Genomic DNA, 22,435 nt, shown 5'->3' on the forward strand with positions numbered 1-22,435 from the left:
TATGTGATGCTAGTTTCATACTGTGGCAACCAGTCCTGATCTCTTACTCTCCATTTTGCCTGAACAAGCCAGGCACCTCCTTTCTGCCAAGCTCCCAGGACACTAAGTTCTGGGTTACATCCTGTCTACAAAGGTCATAGAATAACTGAAGGGGTAATTTTCCCCAGTGATAGCCATCTCCCTCTGCCCCAGTAGGTGTCCACCATCTTCCCAACCCCACCTTACCTAACATGACCTGGGGTATAATTGGCTAGAATGTGTCAGGTGCCACTCAGCTTCAAGATAGGTAGAAACACTTTTTAAAATGGGATGTGGCTATGCAGTCCTTTCCCCTTCATTCACCATCAGAATACCATGCAACTAAACATCTATATTGCATTACTCATGAGGAGACCAGAAGCGTGTTTATAATTGCCATATTTTTCGCTCTATAAGACGCACCCGACCATAAGACGCACCTAGTGTTTAGAGGTGCTATTATGCTCATGTACTGCTTGTGGGCTTCCCACAGGCATCAAGCTGGCCACTGTGTGGCCACAGTGCTGGCCACTGTCTCTGCGCAGCGCCCCTTCAGTGAAGCAGGAGGAGGAACAGAAGGGGCTCCGTTCCTCCTCCCGCTTCGCAGGAGAGGTGCTTCGCTGAAGGGGCACTGCGCAGCTCTCCTGTGCAGAGAGGGAGAGCTATGCAGCACCCCTTCAGCAAAGCGGGAGGAGGAACAGAAGGAGCCCCTTCTGTTCTTTCTCCCACTTCGCAGGAGAGGCGCTTCACGGAAGGGGCGCTGCACAGAGAGCTACGCAGCACCCCTTCAGCGAAGCGGGAGGAGGAACAGAAGGGGCTCCATTCCTCCTCACGCTTCGCAGGAGAGGCACTTCGCTGAAGGGGCGCTGCGCAGCTCTCCCTCTCTGCGCAGCGCCTCTCCTGCGAATCGCCATTCGCTCCATAAGACGCACTCACATTTCCCCTTACTTTTTAGGAGGAAAAAAGTGTGTCTTATGGAGCGAAAAATACGTTAGTTTGGGATAGGATAGACTTGAGCTAAAAAGCTCCTTTTATTTTCAGTATTCTGCTTTGTCCCTTTGTGCTGTCCTTTGCCTTCTTATTCCTAATAAATGTTAAATAATTGGACTACTGGGTTTGTGTGAATTATTGCCAACTCTCAGGGTTCGTGCAATAATTCTCACGGCCTAAGCCACTTGCTTCATGCTACAGAGGTGTAGGGTTGAGGTCGACAGAGAAAAGCAGGATTCTGTTATCTCTAGATGGGGGACACAGGGAGATGGGTACTGGCTCTGCTCCCCTTGTAAACTGAGAGGCATATTGGCAGAGAAAACCACGTTTCTTTCAGCCAAGGAGGGTCAAGTAAACTGAATGTTACCTCTGAGTCCCTGTGTATGTGTTTGCCTGAAATACCCCAAATCCTCTCCTGTCTGGGAGCTGTAGGAGTTAAGAGGACAAGGATGGTGGCAGCAATTTCCAAATAGTTTGAAAGGCAGTTGTGTAAGAAAAGGAATAAGCAGGCTGCAATCCAATATGCAGTTATACACATACAAGTCAAACCAAGTTCAGTGGAAATTACACACTCATGACTAGGGCAAGGCTGCAACTTTAATTTGCATTGCATAACCAAATTAGAAATATTTTTACAAACCCAAATTAAAAGGCAGCTTTCAACAAATCTTGCAACAGGAATTAATGAAATGTAAGGTGGGTGTGAAATAAGGGAGCTTAGTGCTTGTATACTGCAAAAATCCATAAACCCTTATTTTTTTTAAAATTAAATAGGGTTAATCTATGTTTAGATCTAAAATATACATATGACATCATTTAAAAGGAAGCTGATTGACTGGAATGAAATATGAGATTTTCTGTTGTCTCTGCTGCAGGAAAAGTTGGATGACTAAAGGTAAAAATCCAACTATTACATAGTTCCTTCCTCTATGACTGCCGCCTGTTCTGATTATATGCATCTATTTTCAAAGAGCTTCTACGCCATGCAGTAAGTTTTTCTGTGACTGCTATGATAAGGAAACCTTTAGCTCAAAAGCAGTGTGAGCAAGAGGTATCTTTGTACACAAGCACTTCCTGTTTTCATTCCATGATCAAATATGTTCTTTGCAGGGCAAACAGGGGAGCACTTGAGGGAGGAAAGCAGAGATTTCTGAGAGGCTAATTGAGTGTACTAAAGAGCTGTTTGGCATGGAGGGAAAAGGAGTTTTCCAAGGCTATGAATAAAGGCTGCATGGGTCAGATTTCTTGCTGTTCCTTTTCTTTAACTATCTTTGAAGTTAAATAACAACAGCCTTGATGTCAGGTTTACCTTTCTGATATCATAATCTTTATGTACTACTGAGAAGCTTATACTACCAGGCTAGGATTTCCTTTACCCACTCAAATACTGGATATTATCCAGAAAAAGCATGCACATTTTCTAGCAATTCATCCTAAGATCCTTTCATCTTCCTGTACCATTGTAATACTTAATGTAAGGCAGATACCAATTGCAGAATGAGAACACGGTTGAATTATTATGCAAGCACTGGAGGTTTCTATCCACAAATGTTTTATACGTAGCTTGTTCTTAGTATTGTGGAAGTTGTTCCAAAAACTGAAATAGTGGAAAACTACTATATACAGTTATGAAACAATGTGATGAAAGTCAGCCAGTGGGTCAAATTAATTCATGTAGAGTTATCAACCAAGAGCAACATGTCATTTTAGCAATTTTGGAAGTAAAATAGTTCTTAAGATGAACCATATTGCCTATTTATAAAATATATATTCCATAAAAATCCGCCCCAAAATGAGCATAATTAATTGAAAGTGAATAACCTTACCCAGACATTTCACATTGCACAGAAATTTTTGAGCTTAGTTTAAGCTTAAAGCAAAAATGGCTTGCCTCCTAGGCAAAGCAGAGGTTAATGATTTTTGTCATATTGAAACTAACAATTGCTACAGTTGGCCTTTAGTATTTTATTTGTCCTTTTGAGGTATTCAGAATAGGTGACAATAGCTTGCAGTTGAGAACATATGTAGAGAGACCCCTGTGGCTTATGGAAAAAGTTGCTCCATGCTGGTTGGGAGTTTGAAAAAAAATACAACCAGAGTTCTTTTATGTCCCTTTCATTAATGAGAATGCATGAATGTCAAAATGCACCAATGGGCCATTCAAGGGGCAAAGCCTTAGCAGCCCCTTCTTTAAGAACACATCCTGTGATGTAAAATACATTTGCTTAACAAATTAAAATAATGAGATAATTCAATTAGTTTCTTTGAAAAAAGAAAGAGAAAAAGGGTACATTGTAGGATTATTGTAATACAAGACCAGGTCACAGAGGACAAAAGAGTGGACAAACCTATTTGAAATCAGGTTAGAGCGGTGGTGAAGGAAAACCATTTAAATTTTAAGACTCTTTCTATTATGAAATTTACTTGAGAAAATATTTGTAAATTATAGTTTACCTTCATAGCAGGACCAAAGTTGTATTTTGAAGGAACAAACAAATCAGTAAGAAAAAAAGAATGCTGGAACTGTTTAAGGAAAGAGTTATTTTCCTTCTCAGCATGTGTTTATGGCAAAAATCTTTTTGAATTTTCATTGCACTAGTCAGAGGTCTCCATTATCAGTTCTCAGGTCTGAGAATTATAGCACAGTAAATCTTTCAACACCTACAAACTCATTAAAACCTAGATGGTAAAGAGCTTTTTTTTTTTTTTTAGCTTATGCAAGGACCATCCTCATCAAAGCTACTGCATTTCCTTAGTTCATCTGGTGTGAGGCAGAGAAACATGGTGGAATTTCAGGAACACTAAAAACCATGAAGATGTTATTCAAGATATGCGAGATATAAATTATCCTTTTGGCAAGCATACACTAAGCACTTTCCACACAACGTTTTAGAAAGAAAAGGCAGTGGCAAAAATCCATGGGGATGGGGATGACTTAGTGAGAGTTGGGGAAATTAATATGCAAGCTTACATGAAATAAAGTGGATTATTCATAGCCCCAAGTTTTTTTCAGCATCAGTGTGCTGCTCTTCTAACCACTTCCTTCAGTTAAAAATAAAAAAAAACCTCTCCCTCACACTCACTCAACTTCCAAATTAAAAACATTTTACAGGTTAGTAAATCTCCAGCTGAGGTGATGTAGCAAAGAACAGCTGTGAAGTAATTTTGATAATGATGAGAATAATAAGCAAATGGCAAGGTTCAGGGCTTTGCTGTTGCAGCTTCAGTGCTCCTGAATAGATAAAAGTGATTAAATACTCCTGATTATCCCTGACCAATATGTAATGGATTTACAGCCCTTTCAATTAGTCAGTATTTGCTTAGGACTCATTATTTTGTCTTTGGTTAAGTAATCAGCCCAGAGACTCATGTTCTGTCTAATTCCTCTGAGCCAAGTAGGTACTACAGGGCACCTGACCTTTGAAATGGCCATAGCTGGAAGGCAAAAATAACCACTGTTCGAGCAGAGGCACTGGCTATTCTGGCTAATCCTGACCCTACAGGCCAGATCAATGCACCTTAGTTTGCTAATAATGTTCTTACATCAAAATGATGGTTTAAAACTGGTATCTAACGCTACCCAACCCCTTCAAGCTGTTCCATCAGCAAAGCTGCTTGGTAGCCACCACTGTAAATAAAAGAGGTACCTGAATCACTCCAGGAACCATGAGACAGTAACTAATATCTACCACCACAAAAAATGTGTAATTTTAACAATCACAAAATGAACCCTTGTGTGTGATAGTTACCACACTATCCTTTTAAGTATTAGCCCAAACAAAATGGAAGGGAAAGTGAACTGATAATTTTACCATTTTCCACCATTTCCAAGTAAAATTAAAAGCGCTACTACTTCTTTTGTAAAAATGTATTTTGATGCCTAAGTAAAGCTGTAATACTCAACAGAACACCAACACATAAAACCAATTTCAAAACAGGAGGATAAAGATAGATTGCTACTAAAAGTGTTGTTTTTTCACGTTTACTCGCTTTCCCCTAGAAGTGAATATGGCTAGCTTTTAAGATAATGGACTTGAAGAGCAGCTTAAATAGGTGCTTTAATCTCCCATAGAACTGAGGAATTAGAAAAACTAAACACTGTCTATATTTTGCATGTAAACCAACATAGGAAAAGTTTTCAAATGAATTCTCTGACTTCATCTACCTCTTGCAAAGCATGTTGGACTATACATAGTATATGTGTGTTCCAAAAGCAACATAGCTCCACCATTTAGAAGCCCTAGGATGGGGGCTGTTCAGAATCCCACACTGATCCTCACTAACCATCATCAACCACTCAGCAGGCCTGCTTGGTTTACAGTGGACTCCCGAAATATTATTTAAGCCCACCTGGACATCCCGTGGTGACTATTCTACATCTCTGTTTCTGATGATTGCTCACCATAAACAGTTTCAAATAAATAAATACATAAAATAGTCTCTCTAATTGTACAGTAAAATGGCAGTCCTTGAGATGAATCCCATTTTGCACTAGGTGTGATGCTTTATACTCAAGGTACATAATATATAATAACTCCCAAATATATTCCATTGGAGAGAACCAACTTCCAACCACCCAAAACATTATCCTAAAATGTTGAAAGGGCTATTAAAAATAATTAGACTTGTGTAAAATACTTCTTCTTTTTTTTGCATTCACTTACTGTGAGATGTTGGAACAGCCATGCTCTCATGATATTTGTTGCTACTTTGGGGAAAATTCCTCTTTTCTTCTGCCGCTTTTTATCCTTGTCTGGATCATCATCGTCCCCTGTGCCGGGAGAGGCTACACTGTTGTCTAAACCATCCCCTAATAGAAAAAATGGGGTGAGAGATAATAAACAAGAAATATAAGACAATCTGAATAATCAGATTAACTACTAAAGCACTAATGAAGTGTCATTCATATATGAAAAAATCAGGCATGTTCAATTTCTTATTAAATATGATTGCTGATATAGATATATAAAAATTAGAAATCATGTCTCTCCAAATACTAATTTTGTGCCTCACACACGCACAAACCATTAATTCTGTTATAATTGTTTGCTTGACACAGTGCAATACTTCTTTGTCAATTATGAAATGCAGTGTGGGAAAACCTGCCACACAAAAACCTATTTACTGTAAATGCATTCCCTGCAACTATGCTGAATATATGGTGAAGGTAATCAAGTTAAATGTTCTGTGGTCTATATATTCTGGGCCCTCTGCATAGGTGACAGTAAATGTGTCACTGTTCAGAGCACATAACACACTGCCAGCTGAACCCCTCCCCATTTACTATCATCTCCCCACTCACACACATGCACACGCACGCACACTTGTATGACCCTCAACATAGTATTTGCAAGACATGAAAAGTTATGTGCCTGCATCAGTGATCATTATATTCTGCTTCTTTTTATTTCCTTTTTTTTTTTAAGGATGCACATCAAGGTAGGGTGCTTGCTTAATCAGAACTTTCCATGAACATCTTTCTCTTCAGTGCTTTTCCCTGGCATTAATTGTGCATTAGCAAAAATCATTTACTTTTAACAGTCATAGTTATTTTTTCTTGCCCTCCAGCAAAAATGCCTTGAAAGCCTGCCTGGAGGGCATCTAAATTATGTATCTGAAAAACTCTTCTGGCAAGGCATTGCAGGACCCCTACTTTCTTAAAATTCATACGAGCACGTCTTCCTGTTTTTGGGAAGGCATCAATCAAGAGCAGCAATATATGCCATATTCCTACATTAATATTTGAACTAATAACTTTTAAAAAAGGAAAGAAACAAGATCCGACTTGTGGCATAATCAAATGCAAAATAAATGAAGAATACTGGGACAGCACTGAGACTTTATAGATTGCTGTGTTTTCCTTACACATCATTAGCCTGGAGCCACACGAAAGAGGAAAACAGAGAAGTGGAGAGTTTATGCTCCCTGCTGGTGTTTAAGAAGCCGAGGTCCTGGAAGGACATCTGGGAATTGCACTGAGACGGTGGTTTTTGTAATTTAAGAATAGACATTCATTAGCAGTAAATGCCATAAATCCCATGCTAAGTAAAAACCTTGTCCAAGAAAGCCTAAAACAATAAACTCTGTGCTCAATGTAGCCTGAGATAGACGCTCCATAGCTTCCTGAGGAATGCTATAGACCCATGAACTAATTCCTATAGCCTCTTCTGGATCTTTAGTGCTGCTAAAACAAACACATTACCGATACATAGAGGCTATTTACCTCAAAACTTTAAATTCTATTTCACCTTTGTTTATGGTGCCCACACACATTTCTTTAAAAAAGAAAAGAAAAGGCAAAAACAACTGGGGAGGGGAAAATACCACCACTCACCTCCCCCCCCTCTAACTAGAGAAACAAAACAAAACAAAAAAAGCCAGAGCAAAGAGCTAGCAGATTAATTTTATTGACATTTCCATTTTCACTGCAATGTGATACCCTCCATCACATAGAAGAGATGGTCCTCACTATTTACAGAATGACAGGCCACTTCATTACAACTACCCTGCCCCAAGGCTGAGCAGTTCCCTTCCATCTGCCCAAGGACCTGAGTCAGACCCCTAAGTTGCTGTTTTCTTTTTTCTTTGACTAGAAGGTAAATTGAAGGTGTGGACAGTGATAAAAGAAAAAGACAGGAGTTTATCACGAACCAACCTTTTCCGGCAAGGAAAACATATTACTTTGGAAGAACTCCTTTTCTTAGTGGCCCACCACCCGACACCCATGCGTGTGCAAGAACAAATACACACCCTTTTCCACTGACTATGCCAAGGAACTGCTGCAAGGCAAATTCTCACAAACACTAATGGCTTCTGACTGCTCCTTGGCAACCCCAGCATTTTAACCTGGGTGGATGTGCACTCCAAAATACAGGCACTAGAGCTATCTCATCAGCTGTTCATGTGACACAGATGGAGAGTGGCTATTAGGAGCCAGGCAAGGGGCCTTGGGGATCTGAGGTGCTGTACTGTAGCCTCAGGCAATTTTGAAAAGCAGTACCCAGAGATGGAGGGAAAAGAACAATCCACGCCAAAAGTGCAAGTTCTGAAATGAGTCTCTTTTTCTATCTATTGTCTAGATAAAGATATCTTTGTCTTCTTTTCTAAAACCTATGAATGTATGCACATAATGCATGCAGATATAAAATCTTCTTTCAATCTGTCTCTCTTTCTTGGTCAGGCACACAAATACAACAGAAACACAAGAGAGAACAATTCTTGTTTCTATCCAGGCATTCAGGAACACCTTAATGCTGCTTTTTGTGCAATGCTTAACTTGGAGCCTTCCAAGAGGATCAGTACAGTGCTTTGATTATGAAAAAGGCTAATAATAGGTGGTTAGATATTCAGATTCATCCTGCATAAGTTTGGCTGAAGTTTACAGAGCCAATAGGCTTGATCTAGTGTAAAATGTTAGAGATTAATTACCAGTCTTGATCCTCTCTCCATTCATATAACGAAAGAGAGGGAGAGGGGAGAAACTTATCTAATAGGAGCAAGAGACAAATGAAAATTCTGCAAATCATCAATAACTGAGTTCCAATAGTCTAGTTATACTATAAATAGTATGCGCTGTAAACCTTAAATAAGACAACTACATTAGTGATGAAAGAATGAAAGTGAAAACTTGTGGTATGGTAAAATTAGAATGCATTTCATAGCAGTTACACGAGTTACAACCCTGCAAATAAGATCAGAACTGGAATTTAGTCTGTCTGAAATTATGAAAATAAAACAGGTTATCTGTGAAATATTACGAAAAAGAGGAGCATATGTCTATTTTAAACAAGTCCTGCCATCCCTCACCAAAAACTAAAGGCAGAGCAGCAAAATGAAATCTTAGCTGTTGAGCATGTGACACAGTGCAATAATTACAAACTGATTTTTGCCAGCCATGCCACCTTGGCACATACCAGAAGGGGCGAAAGTAATTTTCTGCCTCATACTCCATTGCCTTATGAACTATGTACCTATTTATGCCTCTCAGACAAGTTGCTGAATTCTTATTTGGTGCAGTGTTATCTTTGCACATGTGAAAATGGATACACAAATATCTGAACCAAAGAGAAATGTCTTGTGGTTACAAAAGGATCTAAGCCAATGTAAAATGCCTTATAACATGCCACTTTCTAAGCACTATTCACTACTCTCCGTTAACAAAAATGCATGGTGAGAACTGAGCACAGGGAAAAAGAATGTCAGAAGGCACTGGCAAAAATTTTCCCTGAAGTGGGATGGGGGGAGAGAGAAAGATGGTCATTTCTGGAAGGATCATTCATTCATTTGTACACTGTGGTTTAGCTTTCAAAGTCCACAGACCTCAGGGATCTTCGGGGAATGAAAGATCCAGTCCCACAGAGGGTTTGCCTCTACATTGCTTTTCATGTTATCCACTCTCCACCCCCATCCCCCGCAGCAGCAAGGCACAATGCTGTCAATGTTCCTCTAGATCTCAGCCACTGTGTGCTATACAGTGTACCACTCCTCAGGGATAGAACAGAGAAGATGTATTTAATGCAGTTCCTGGCAGCACTATCTCCCACTGGTTCTCTTACTTTATTTCGTTCCATTTCCAAGGATCGAATAGATAGATGATAGATAGATAGAATTTATATACCGTCCTATACCTGCAGGTATAACATGTGAACATGTAATATGTAATATGTGAAGAGGCCTTTTCATTACACACTTACTCTCTTAAACTCAGACCTCAATCCTACTTTCTTCTGGCGGACCCTCAAGTTCAAATGAAGTTGCAGACCAAGACAGTCTCTTTTAAACCAAGACAGTTAAAATTATTCCTCACCCCACTTAAATATTATAAAGTCGGCTATTTTTGAGCTATTTTCTCTTTTTCTCCATGCTTTTTTGTGACTCATAGAAGGAACAAAATCATTACATCGACACACACCACTTTCTGCATACAAATAGATATACTGAAGAATGAGAAGTTATGATATGTTCCAAGATCAAGACTTGTTATACATATATTTAAGTGTGTGTATACATTTGCACATTAGTTTTCTTAGGCTGGAGGATGCACAAGTCATCTGAGTAAGAGGGACTTAGTCAATGGTACAACATCTGCTTGGCATGAAAAAAGTGCCAGGTTCAATCCCTGGCATCTTCAGGTAAGAGACCAGGATAGCTCAGTTGATAGATCATGAGACTCTTAATCTCAGGTTCGTGGGTTCAAGCCCCATGTTGGGCAAAAGATTCCTGCACTGCAGGGCATTTGACTAAATGACCCTCCTCACTGTCCCTTCCAATTCTACAATTCTATGATTCTCTGACTGGGAGAGACCCTTGTCTGAAAGCCTGGAGAACCACTGCCATTTTGTGGACAATGCTGAGCTAGATGGACCAATGGTATGGCTCAGCATAAGGCAGCTTCCTATGTTCCAATGGCCTACTTACAGCCCATGGCTTGTTTTTAATTAGATTGTTACATAGACTTTAACCAAAAACACATACGGATAGTTGTTCTACTAGGCTAACACAACTGCCCATAAGACATTTTTAAAGACTTTGGAATCTCATGGATGAATATAAAATATATTATGGTAATTCTTAATTTATGGGGGGAAAGGTAACCCACTCAACTCCAAAAAGGATTCTCAATGTGTGTCAAATAATAAAACATGCTCATAATAATGAGACATGTCTGGACTTTGAAACACTACCACAAACATCAAAACCATCTCAGTAAGACCAGAGGAACCCTAGATATGAAAAAATGCATTTCCCTCTCATCATCTGAGTTTTACCATCTCCATGTAAGCCTAGCCTACAGCTAGCCTTCATTTTGTCATACAGAAGAGGAAGAGGGAGAGCAGACACATCACATTTGCTTGTATCAAGAGAAAGTTATTCTAAAAATAATGCTGCTCATTTAAAAAAGGTTTTGTTTTTTTTAAAGCAAGGAATGGTTTCATGCCTGTGCTGAAAAAGCAGAGATTTTAAAGTAAAAATTAAATAAATCTTGCCCTGAGTTTAACACAATGAAAGACTTAAGATAACTGCTTAGGTGAGCATATTATTTGGCTTACTATTTAGATCTACGTATAACCTTTTGAGTACTGGCAGTACAATGTGTTGGCCCTCATTCACAGAGTAACCCTGAGAGGAAAGCTACAGAAAGCAAATTAAAGCCAAAGGATAGTGATTTGCCCTGAAACTAAAATGGATGTGAGAAATCCAACATGCAGACCAACATTTGCTCTACTAAAGCTCAACGTCATTTCCGCAATGCCACACTGGTCCCTCTAGTGCCACAGTTTATAGAACACGCAGTCAATCTCTATTCACATCAAGAAATCATTACTCCACCTATTCCCAAGACTGAGGTCTAATTTATAAACTGCACCAAATTTTACATGGTGGTGATGGCGCTGCTGTCCTTAACCATGCAAGTGCCTCTTTACCCATTGTTGAAAGAATAGGTGCCCATATAGTTTGGGCTGATTATAGCCATGCCCAAGAAACTCCACAGAAACAAAGGGTCTCCTGGGCATGGATATGATTGGCCCAAACCACATGGCCACTTATTCATATATACATCTAACTATACAAAAAGACATAGTGGTGTTCTGGATTATGGTAGCAATGGCTGACACCACTAGTGCGATATGCCAACTGGGTCTCTTCAACTAATCACCTCCAGGGAGAATGCAAACTGTGGGGCTTTTGTGAACATTAATGACATCTAGTTCTAGCCTAGGATTCCTCTGCAAAGTACACATTTGGTAACAATTCAAATCTATCTGGAGGAAGATTCTTCTGCTAATACATTTTCTGTTTGTGGCTTGCGCCCATGCAAGAAATAACAGGTTTGTGGTTACAGCTTAATTCTGTGAGTTCCTGTGCTATGTAACAAATACCATACAGGGAGCACAAAACAGTGTTATAATGCTTACTGTTGGCCTCCTGAAGATCACAACAATCTGGTTTAGCAATGCAGTCTAATGTTGCTATACCACTGTCATCCTTACCAATGTAGCAGCACTTGAAGTATTATTTGTGGTGTGATTCTACAAAGGCTTACTGCTCCTGTTCACTGTTCAAAATCAATCACATAAACAAGGATCAGCTCAGAACTGGAAAGAAATGGGGTGTGATAGCACCCCAACCTAAAGGTTTTTAAGTCTCCACCCTGCCAGCTAATTCTGCTTAAGTTATGGTAGCAAATGGCATATATTATTGTAAGATGGACATAACCCACTTGTACAGAAGAGGCCACTGTAGCTACATCAATGTATTCTGCTCCGTGACCTGCCACTCATGATATTACTCCAAGGGTGGCATTCAACTACGTGTTACTCATTGAAATTAATGGACCTAACATAATGATGTTCATTAATTTCATACTGCCCTGTGCTACCATTTTATTAGAGTCAGCAAGTTAGTTGCTCATTTTGTAGTTTCTCAGCTAAAACACTACAAGGAATATGAACTATTCCCTTTTCTGACCAAGGTAATGGCTCCAATGTGTTGGGACTTATACCTGTTGGACTGATAAATTTGTGAACTACCCTTGTTGGCTTTCTGTTCATTCCTTTTACCTATAAACCTCTAAGAATAACACCTACAGATAATTAAAGGAAGTTGAAAATTTTGTCCCAGTATTTACCTATTGCACAACTAGGCATTAATTTAAACTTTTGAATTCTTATTTTTATTTCTTTGGGAGGTTTTCAAAGTAATATTTTTCCCTATTAAAAGTTCCAAAATAGAATATTATGAAAATCTGTTAATTGTTGGGCTCTCTTACAATCCTGCTGTGCTAATCTGTCTAGAAATGTTAACATAAAAAAAATTCTTCAGTTTTCTTCCAGTGACTAGTTCATGGCCTAATGCCGTGGAGTAAAGAGAAGGATGAAATACTTTAGTTTACATGCAACATTTACTAACTGTGTGGGTTTTCCAACATTAGAGAAGGGACAGTGACCCATGCCACCTTTTTCACACTCAAAAGGCCACTGAAAAAAAGTCTTCTTAGGCTTACCTCAAGCTTCTCTGGCCCTGAACACCCTCCCCCCAGGGTATGAGTAGAAAGAGAAAAAAGAAGTGAATTTAAGCTCCTTTCTCTTCAACTTTTCAGGCGGTATAAGCAGCATTTAGCAAATTCAGCCCCCAAATGGCTCCAAATGCTCTGAGCTGCAGGGGCTCATCCTTTGTTAGTCTCCCTCTATTTACACAGGATTTACACAGGCTATCTACTGAAGAGACCACATGTTTCTGACAGAAAGCACTTTCATTCATAGTGCATCAGGCAACAGGATTGTAACCACTGCAGCTTCAAGCTGACCTGAGATTAGGGATTTCGGCAACATTGAGATGATAACAATCTACTAACTAACCCAAAATTATCCATGGAGATTTTTCTTCTTCTGACACTCACATTATAGCTAATGTGGTCATAGAAATGAGATTTCTTAAGAGAGCTATTAAGAACCAGCTATTGTCAAGAAAACCCCTCCCTCCTTTCAATAAACAGGAGGAAAGAAAGTATATGTTGCTGTGGGGGCGGGGGGGGGGAATCAGACTGCTATTTGGATTTAAACCATTTCACCCACTGGCTGAAGACAAAAGTGTAAAAGAAGACAGATGGACACATATGTAAATGTGCTTCCATTTTCTCCCTGTCGCTAACAAGTTAGTTAATAGTATAGTTTAATCATGTCTTCTCTGTTAATTCATTTTGGTTAACTAGTCATCAGCAGCAGCCTAGTAACACTCCAGGAACATGCTCATTCACATTTATTTGCTTGCTACAGTGCTCAATTACCAACCATGTAATGATTAAGACATTTTAGACTCTACTTATCAGGCATGAATGCTGAAATCTTATCTGAGGGGGTCACTTCACACAAGATGATTTTCATACATGGATCTCTCTACCACATATACGTTTCCTGCATACATGTGACAAGTAATTTTGTTGTGAGAAGAAACCCTGTTTTTTCTTTCCAACGCCATCTTTAGTAAATCATATTTTAATTTTAAAAGCTTTTCCCATATGTACACATAGAAATTCCACAGAGGCCAAACATACTGAAGTCTCATAGGAAAAGCCATAATCCTGCCCACCTCAAACAGGGTGGAAATTAGAATCTTAAAACAAAACACATTGCTCATACTCTGCAGCAATCATTACATTTTTTTCTAATTTATAATGAACAGACATCTCTGGTCGGTATATATGTAAGTATATAGTAGATGTTTTAAAGTTCTTCACAATATATCATAATAAAGCTCTGCTGAGCATCCCAATGATTCATTTTTAGTGAGCTCTCAAATGCCCTTTACTACAGTTAATGCTCAGATTTTATTAAGGAATAGAGCAGGGACAAATGCCCACTTAAGTTCCAGCTCTCAAATTCAGCTCTGCTTGCACTGCACTATCTAATGCTAAAGCTTCTTAATGTGCTTTTCACCTCCCTTGTGTGGCATTTCTGCGAACACAGTTCACAATTTCCAGCCCCAAACACAGAAGACTGCTACCCTTAAGTCATCCAAAGAATGTGACAGATACCATCATGGCTCTTGCTGCAACATGAAGAAACAGAAAGAGAGAGACCAAGAAGAGGAAGACCATAGTGATCAGGTTACCAAAATCCATAGACACTTTCCCACAATGTTACTGAATGCTATAATTAAGATATTTGAAGCTGAGGGTGATCTAGGGAACATAGTTTAGAAACTGTATGACACCAGGATCCACTCTTGCTTTTCTTATTCAGATTTGACTCACACTGATTTTTAATGGCAATCTTACCCAAGTAAAGCAAGCCAGCTCAGAGCCTTGTCATATACAAGCTAACAAGCATGCAAGCATTCAGCTAAAACATTCTACTGGTTTCTCACTGAGAGCCTTATTAAATCATGCTCTTTTATCTTGAGTTAATAATTCAATGGGCATTAGAACTAGGCTGGCACAGCTGTATTCAGTGGAATTACCATCTTGTAAAAAGGTAAAGGGACCCCTGACCATTAGGTCCAGTCGTGACCGACTCTGGGGTTGTGGCGCTCATCTCGCTTTATTGGCCAAGGGAGCCAGCGTACAGCTTCCAGGTCATGTGGCCAGCATGACTAAGCCACTTCTGGCGAACCAGAGCAGCACACGGAAACACCGTTTACCTTCCCGCCAGAGCGGTACCTATTTATCTACTTGCACTTCGTGCTTTTGAACTGCTAGGTATATCCTAATGCTTCTACAAAGATAGATCCCATAGTTCAATTCAATGTAATTGCTTTCTATGAATAAGCATGCTATTTAAACGCTGTATTTAGAAAAAACACAATTTTTAGCAAAAGGGTTAAACAGAATTAGTTAAATGCCCATATATTTTTAAAACAAGTTACTTCATCAGCTTTTTAAAAGAGTTAACTGGATATAATTGTCTGTATAATTAAAATTATTTCCATTAGAGTGCAGTTTTTAAACAGCCTATTATGTATAAACTAATAACTGTATCTGAGTGTTAGGTTAGCCATGATTTTGTTTCTTATTTTCCCTTTTGCTCTGTTTATCTTCCGGGCCCTTGCTTGTAAAAGCCTGTGTGACAGTAGGTTTCTTAGGCTATGATCCAAAGAATCCAATTGATTCGGTACATCTAAGAAAGCTTTTGACTTCTTACTCTTCCCCACCTGCCTTTTCCCCTGTTCATGCCACATTATAACTGAGGAGCTATTTGTCATATAGCATGGAAGTCAGCTGTTGCCTTTAGAAATCCCATTGTACAAACACAAGCTCTTTTGAATCTTGGCCTTAGTTATCAGAGTACCAAGAAGGCTCATTGGTTGGGTTTTATGTGGTGCACACAAGTGCACAATTGTTACTTTGTGGCTTTTAAACAGAGGTTGGATGGCCATCTGTCATGTATGATCTAGGTGATACTCCTGCATTGCAGGGGGTTGGACTAGATGACCCCCGGGATCCCTTCCAACTCTACAATTCTACGTTTCCATGATTAGGGCCACTAATTATGCCCATCGAGTAGCTAGTTACCCCATGTTTAGTGTTTCTACATACATCTGTGACCTTTGACAGTCTGAAGTTGCCATTCTGATATAATGAGGTTTGTTACTCTTTGATAAGTGGATAATTTATCATGTTGAACATTGTATTGCTTCATAGATTAGAACATGTTCCTTTATGAAGCTGGATAGCTCAATTGGTACAGTATGAGACTCTTAATCCCAAGGTTGTGGCTTCAAGCCCCATGTCGGGTGAATGCGGAGGACTGGACTAGATGATCCTCGTGGTCTCTTCCAATTCTGCAATTCTATTATTCTATTTCATCTTTAATGGTGGGAAAAATGGGTATTTGTTTTAAAGAAGAGAATGGAACATTTTAATGAAGAGTAGTTTACAACAGAAAGCATTGTTAAACATGCAGTTAAGTACCATTGCCTTTTTATATAATGGCCATCTCTGTTGTAATGGTACCTAGTACAGTAATATTACTAGTGCTCTATTAATATTCTCATTAGAAACCTCAGTTTTAAGATTTTATTACTCAGGTATAAAATTTTAACCACCTAACAATGGCATCTAAAAGCACTTTGAGCCACTTTTAGAAAAATTATAGTTATTGAATTTGTGTGTGCATGTGTATGAATTTATATATAATTTCAACTGCATTTTAATTATATTTTGTAACTATTATTTACCAATGTTAGAATTTCTTTAGCAAAATTTAACAATCCATATGTTCACAGTATTGCAACTGTGACAGCAACAGAACACTCTGAGTCAAACCAGAAACTATTTACGAATTATAAAGCTCTCTGATGTGATCTAGATGAGAATCTTAAATTGCTACAATATATATATATAAAACAAAACATTCTCAGATTGTCTGTTTGTGAATCTTTTCTGGGTCTGTGTCACTACAATGACAATGATGCAGCAACTAACTACCTGAAAGCAGGATTATATATGCAAATTGAATGTAAATGTTGCAAAACTGCAGTAAAACTGTTTGACCCTAATAGAGCTGAAATGAAATACTCTCCCATAAAGCATTATTACTAAAAATGCAATAAGGCATAACAGCTTGTTTTAGGAGAAATAACACCACCTCCAGCTCACCAAAAGTTATAGAAGTGACCATTGTGTATTAGCAGCAGTATAATCAGTGCTTCCCCCCCCAAAAAAAAAATATTTAGGGGTACTCTCATTTTCCTACTCATATTGAAATACTCCCCCTCAGTGAGGCCAAACTTAGATTCACAAAATGTTTAGGGGTATGCATCCCCCCAGAAAAAAAGCACTGAGTATAGTTTAACAGGTCATACTATCAACAGCCATGAAATCTTTACAATGAAGCAGGTGCTAAATGGCTTTTCAAAAATTAATAAATAACCTGCATTCTAAATAAACAAATGGTAAATATATGCATTGCCCAGAACCCTACCATACTGCATTCACTTAGCCCTCACTCCCTAATCCTGGCAGCTAATTCCCAGTAAACTCTATGTTGAAATATTGCATTGCCCAAAAGCCACACAAGAACTGCCAAATCTGAAGTTACTGTCTGAAGCAGTTGCAACAGCTTCCTTGCTAGGGACAATGAACCTGAACTACCTTGTTCCTCCCATGACAAGATATAGGTCTGAATTATCATAGCTGCTGTGAATGCTCCAATTAGTCAAAGTAGCTTCAGTGGTTGTTAAATGGCTGCTGAATGCCGTATGTCTTGGGCATGTCTGGGGCTCAGTGGGGCTAGGTTGCTTATGCTGCCACTGGAGGATGGAGGGGCGATGGTGGTTCTAACTTAGTGGCCCTGTTTGCGTGAACTGGTGGACCATAATTAGAAGCAAACCATGGCTTGCTGTGAAATAGGAGCATCCTAGTCCTCACTGCTACGCCTTCCCTGCACTTCTCTTTGCCAAGCTGAGAGGAAACAACTCAGAATTATGCACAGACCAGCACTTGTAGTTTGTTTCTCCCAAACAAACCATGCGTATCAAGCCATGAACCAGACCTTGGCTTCCACATATGGTCTGTTTGGAGAGAAACAAACCCTGTGTACTGGTTTGCAAATAATGCTATCCAGCTCACTTTAGACAGAGATTTCATTTTCAGTCTGAGACATTGCATCTGTGCCAATCTCACCAGGCACACAGCTCATCAGTGGTGGCTCCATTTCTAGAAACTGCCTTGTGTCAAATCTGTTACTTCTGAATGAGTTTGGCATTAGTTTGGAACACTCCGCTGCATAAATTGTGGCTAGGAATCTTATTCAGAGTGTGACACTGAATGTGGCATAACGATGAGAGGAAGATATTGCATGCTAAATCTGGAGTGTGGTGTATTACCAGCTGTGTCCCAGTCCCTCATGTATGCATATCTAATAGTGCCAATAAGAAAACCTAAGTTTTCAAAAGGTGCTTCCTGGAAAAACGCATATATTAAAGGAGAATACATAATAACTCTAAATTTTATACGATCTTACATACCATAAGAGCTCCAACACCTATGCACAATGGGGTGGATTAACTCTCTGGGTGCTGCAGACATATTTATACACCTCCTCCTAAAGTGTTCATTTGGCTGGCAGTCTGGAAAATGCCAGAATGTCAAGGGTTAAATTGGAACACTGAAACTTTTGCAGGTTTAACTTAAACCTTTTAACTTTAAAAAATAAATTTTATTTTTCTGATTTAGGAAATACATTGCTATCTAAAAGCTGCTGGAGCCAGTGGACGACAAGACAGCAATCACTTTTATTGAAGTTGAACTCTGTAGCTACTATTACATGGAGAATGGACGTTCATGTACAAAAACACTAATACTGGATACATCTAGCAACTACATTACATGTATTAGACCTTTAAACTTGTTACAGTCCCAGAATAATAATAAAAAATAGAAGTATTAGTAAATATAAATTGGAAAATTTATAATTGCTAACAAAAATCTGCAGCATTTATTATAGGAATTTATTGAAATGTTCTTTTTTATGCAAATAAGTCACAGGGCTTCAACGGGGTTCCATAAATAACCATTTTCCTGATCTGACATGCAAGAAGTTTATTCTACTTCACACTGAAGTTAATTGCTTTTTTAAGAGCTCAAGTGGGCAAGATGCTAGGTGATTTGTGATTGGATATATTGCCATGTTGGGTTTTGTTTTGGCTTTTAGTTTTACTTCCATATACATACCTGTATGCTTTTTGCCACAGGACAAAAAGGAAATCTGAGGAGCAGCACAGGAGAAAGGCTTAACCCACCCTTACTCCCATGCTGTGGCTTCAATCTGATTCTCTCTCTCTCTCTCTCTCTGGTCCTTGTTTATTGCCACAGAGAGAAAAAGAGAAGCAGAGTTTATTGACATGATTTTGCCCCACTTTGCATCAGCTATAACTCCCATCAGGCCCAGCCAACATGGCCAATGGTCAGGGATAATGGGAGTTGGAGTCCAACATCATCTGGAAGGCGTGACATCAGTTACCACTGAATTCTCAAACTTGAGTCCCCAGCTGTTGTTGGACTACAACTTCCATCATCCCTAGCTAGTAGGTCCAGTGGTCAGGGATGATGGGAGTTGCAGTCCAACAACAGCTGGGGATCCAATTTTGAGAAATAATGATACAGAACAGCACAGTGAAGATTTAATAAGGTGGAAGAAGTGTATTTTTTATTATAAAATACATCTGTGATTTATGGGCTGGAAGCCAAGAAGACTAAGGCTGCAACCTTATACATTTACCCGGGAGTAAGTCTCACTGAATTCAATGGGACTTGTGAGGAGACAAGCATAGGCTTAGTGGTAAGGTTTGTTAATTTATTGTCTGACAAAAATAATCATTGCAAACAAATTTGTCCCAAATTAGGCAACTGCACCTTCCTTCTTCTCTCCCTGATGTTTAAAATTAATGAGGCTGCCTTTTTCACCATGATACACATTTAGGTCACAATCTAGGTGTGCTAGATAAGTCAACTCAATTGCACTCAATAGCCCTGAGTCTAAAGCATATTTGAATGTAATGCTAAACCATGGTTAAGCACCTGATGGACAAGCCACAACATGCCCCAGGCTCGTGCATTCCCCTTTCCCCTCTGCTGCCAGTCAGGAGAATGACTTCAGAAGTTTGTACTTTCAGTAGTGAGAAAACATAACTTTCAGTTCCAAGTGAACCAAGGCTAATGGTGTAACACACTAACCATGGGTTATGAAGCTGGCTTACTTGAACTAACCATGGATTATGAAGCTGATGAAGCAACACTAATCTTCGTTAGTGTAAATCACAATGCACAATTCAGATTAAATGGGAAACTAAAAACAAAAGTAAAAGTTTCTGAATTCCTCCCAGGCACATGGAACCAGAGGGAAGGGACTGTGAAAGCTTGAGGCCTCTGCAGCTTATTCATGTAGTTTACAGTTACTTCCCAATGTAGTGTTGGGTTGTGGTCCTAAGCAGTTGTGATTCTAAGAAGCTGAAGAGCATAAAGAGGCATTCTCAGGAGCATCCCCCCCCCCCCCAATTTAACCGTTAAACTTGTCTTTGAAAAAGTAACACAACACAAGACCAAATATCTTTGCTCTAAGATCAAATTTCAGCTCCACCAGTAAAGTAGCATTCTTAGCTAAATATGCTGATACAGCAAATTTCCAGTTCATGATCATGCAAGTCAAGGGAGTCATTTCCCTTAGTGAATACATTCTTACATTCTTGATGAGATAAAAAAAAAAAAAAGAATCAGCTGACTTTGCACCATTTCATTGCTGACCCAATAGAACAGAATTGTTGTGCTCCAACACCAGTCAGAGATCACCACAAAAGTAGTCAACTTCATTTTTCAACTACAAGATTATACAGCTGCTGCTTCTAACTGGGGCTAATTTTGCTACTGAAGAACCTACACCTTGCAGATGTTTCTATCTATTTTTACCACATTGACAAAATAACAATTATTGAATAAGCTTAATGGGGTCACAAATATATAGAACTAAGAAATGTGTGTGTCTTAAAAGAGTTCTCCCCGATTTTAGTACACTGATATTGTAAAAGGATCGGTTATCAATACGGTAGCTCAGAGTTTTGATGTTAGCAATGCATCTTTCACTTTGATTATTTGTACATTATCGAAGTTCATGATTAAATTGATGAGTACTATTTACAAAAAGTTAGCATAGGGAGAAAATGATTATTATTTCCCTATTTGCATTTAGAGAAACACAATAGGAAATATGGGTATTCAGTGATACCTTATTTCACTGAATTTTTTTCTGCTTACTTGAAGAAGTGATGATACAGTCACTATAGTTTCAATACAAAACTTTCCATGAGGTCAGTATCTGAGGTTCAATTGTCAGGAATACTGGCCAGAGACTTCTCTGTTGCTATGCCTTAGCTTTAGAACCTGCTATCCCATGAGATGTCAAGTTCCAACAGGCCCTTGGCTTGTAAGAGATATGAGTTATTACTGCTGATCTAATTTTGCTCCACTGTACTGATTGTGCTCTCTCATTCTCTCTCTCTCTCTCTCTCTCTCTCTCTCTCTCTGTGTGTGTGTGTGTAGTTGTTTTGTTTATCATTGTTTTTAAATATCTGTTGTTGCCTTTTTTTGTTTTTAACACTATACTGTAAGTTCCACTGAAAACTTAGAGCTAGAAAAATGGTATAAAAGTAGCTATACAAACAAATAAAATACCATACACACTTGCTTGAGAGTAAATCTCTGTGAATTTGATGAGTAAAACTGTATAGTAATGGGTTACACTGGCACAATCATGGCTAACACTGGTCTTACATTATTGAAGCAGGGGAAGATGAATAATAGAACAGATGTCCTGACTCTGCAGATCTTTCCCACCCAAAGATCCCATGATTTGGTGTAAGATTTATTCATGGGTCCCATTTTCCAAACACAATGTATTCCTAGGAAGTCATTCATTAGGTGAACATCTCATAGTTCCTTCCTGAAATGGCTGCAGCCAAACAACAAAAGAGAGGCAAAAACTGGTCTGCCTGATCTCTGTTCTCTGATTTGTCTGATCTCTCTCCCTTCCTCCATCTCTTCCTTAGAATCATAGAATCATAGAGTTGGAAGAGACCACAAGGGCCATCGAGTCCAACCCCCTGCCAAGCAGGAAACACCATCAGAGCACTCCTGACATATGGTTGTCAAGCCTCTGCTTAAAGACCTCCAAAGAAGGAGACTCCATCACACTCCTTGGCAGCAAATTCCACTGTCGAACAGCTCTTACTGTCAGGAAGTTCTTCCTAATGTTTAGGTGGAATCTTCTTTCTTGTAGTTTGGATCCATTGCTCCGTGTCCGCTTCTCTGGAGCAGCAGAAAACAACCTTTCTCCCTCCTCTATGTGACATCCTTTTATATATTTGAACATGGCTATCATATCACCCCTTAACCTCCTCTTCTCCAGGCTAAACATGCCCAGCTCCCTTAGCCATT

The 22,435-nt window shown here is 39.1% G+C and overlaps 1 protein-coding gene across 12 annotated transcripts in view; it reads right to left on the minus strand.

Annotated features, from left to right (window-relative positions):
* MEIS2 (Meis homeobox 2) overlaps positions 1-22,435 on the minus strand; it is a 238,525-nt gene that overhangs the window by 164,622 nt on the left and 51,468 nt on the right. For 8 of the 12 annotated variants that reach the window (XM_080978450.1, XM_080978444.1, XM_080978449.1 and 5 more), the window contains 2 exons: positions 18,475-18,576; positions 5,673-5,818 (listed from right to left, as the gene is read on the minus strand). In XM_080978450.1, coding sequence (XP_080834576.1) covers positions 5,673-5,818; positions 18,475-18,576 — 248 coding nt within the window. The remainder of the gene's footprint in view (positions 1-5,672; positions 5,819-18,474; positions 18,577-22,435) is intronic. The other 4 variants (XM_080978452.1, XM_080978453.1, XM_080978446.1 and 1 more) reach the window with 1 other exon arrangement.

Source organism: Podarcis pityusensis, assembly GCF_964106645.2.
Source record: "Podarcis pityusensis genome assembly, chromosome: 1".
In the NCBI taxonomy this organism is placed as follows: domain Eukaryota; kingdom Metazoa; phylum Chordata; class Lepidosauria; order Squamata; family Lacertidae; genus Podarcis; species Podarcis pityusensis.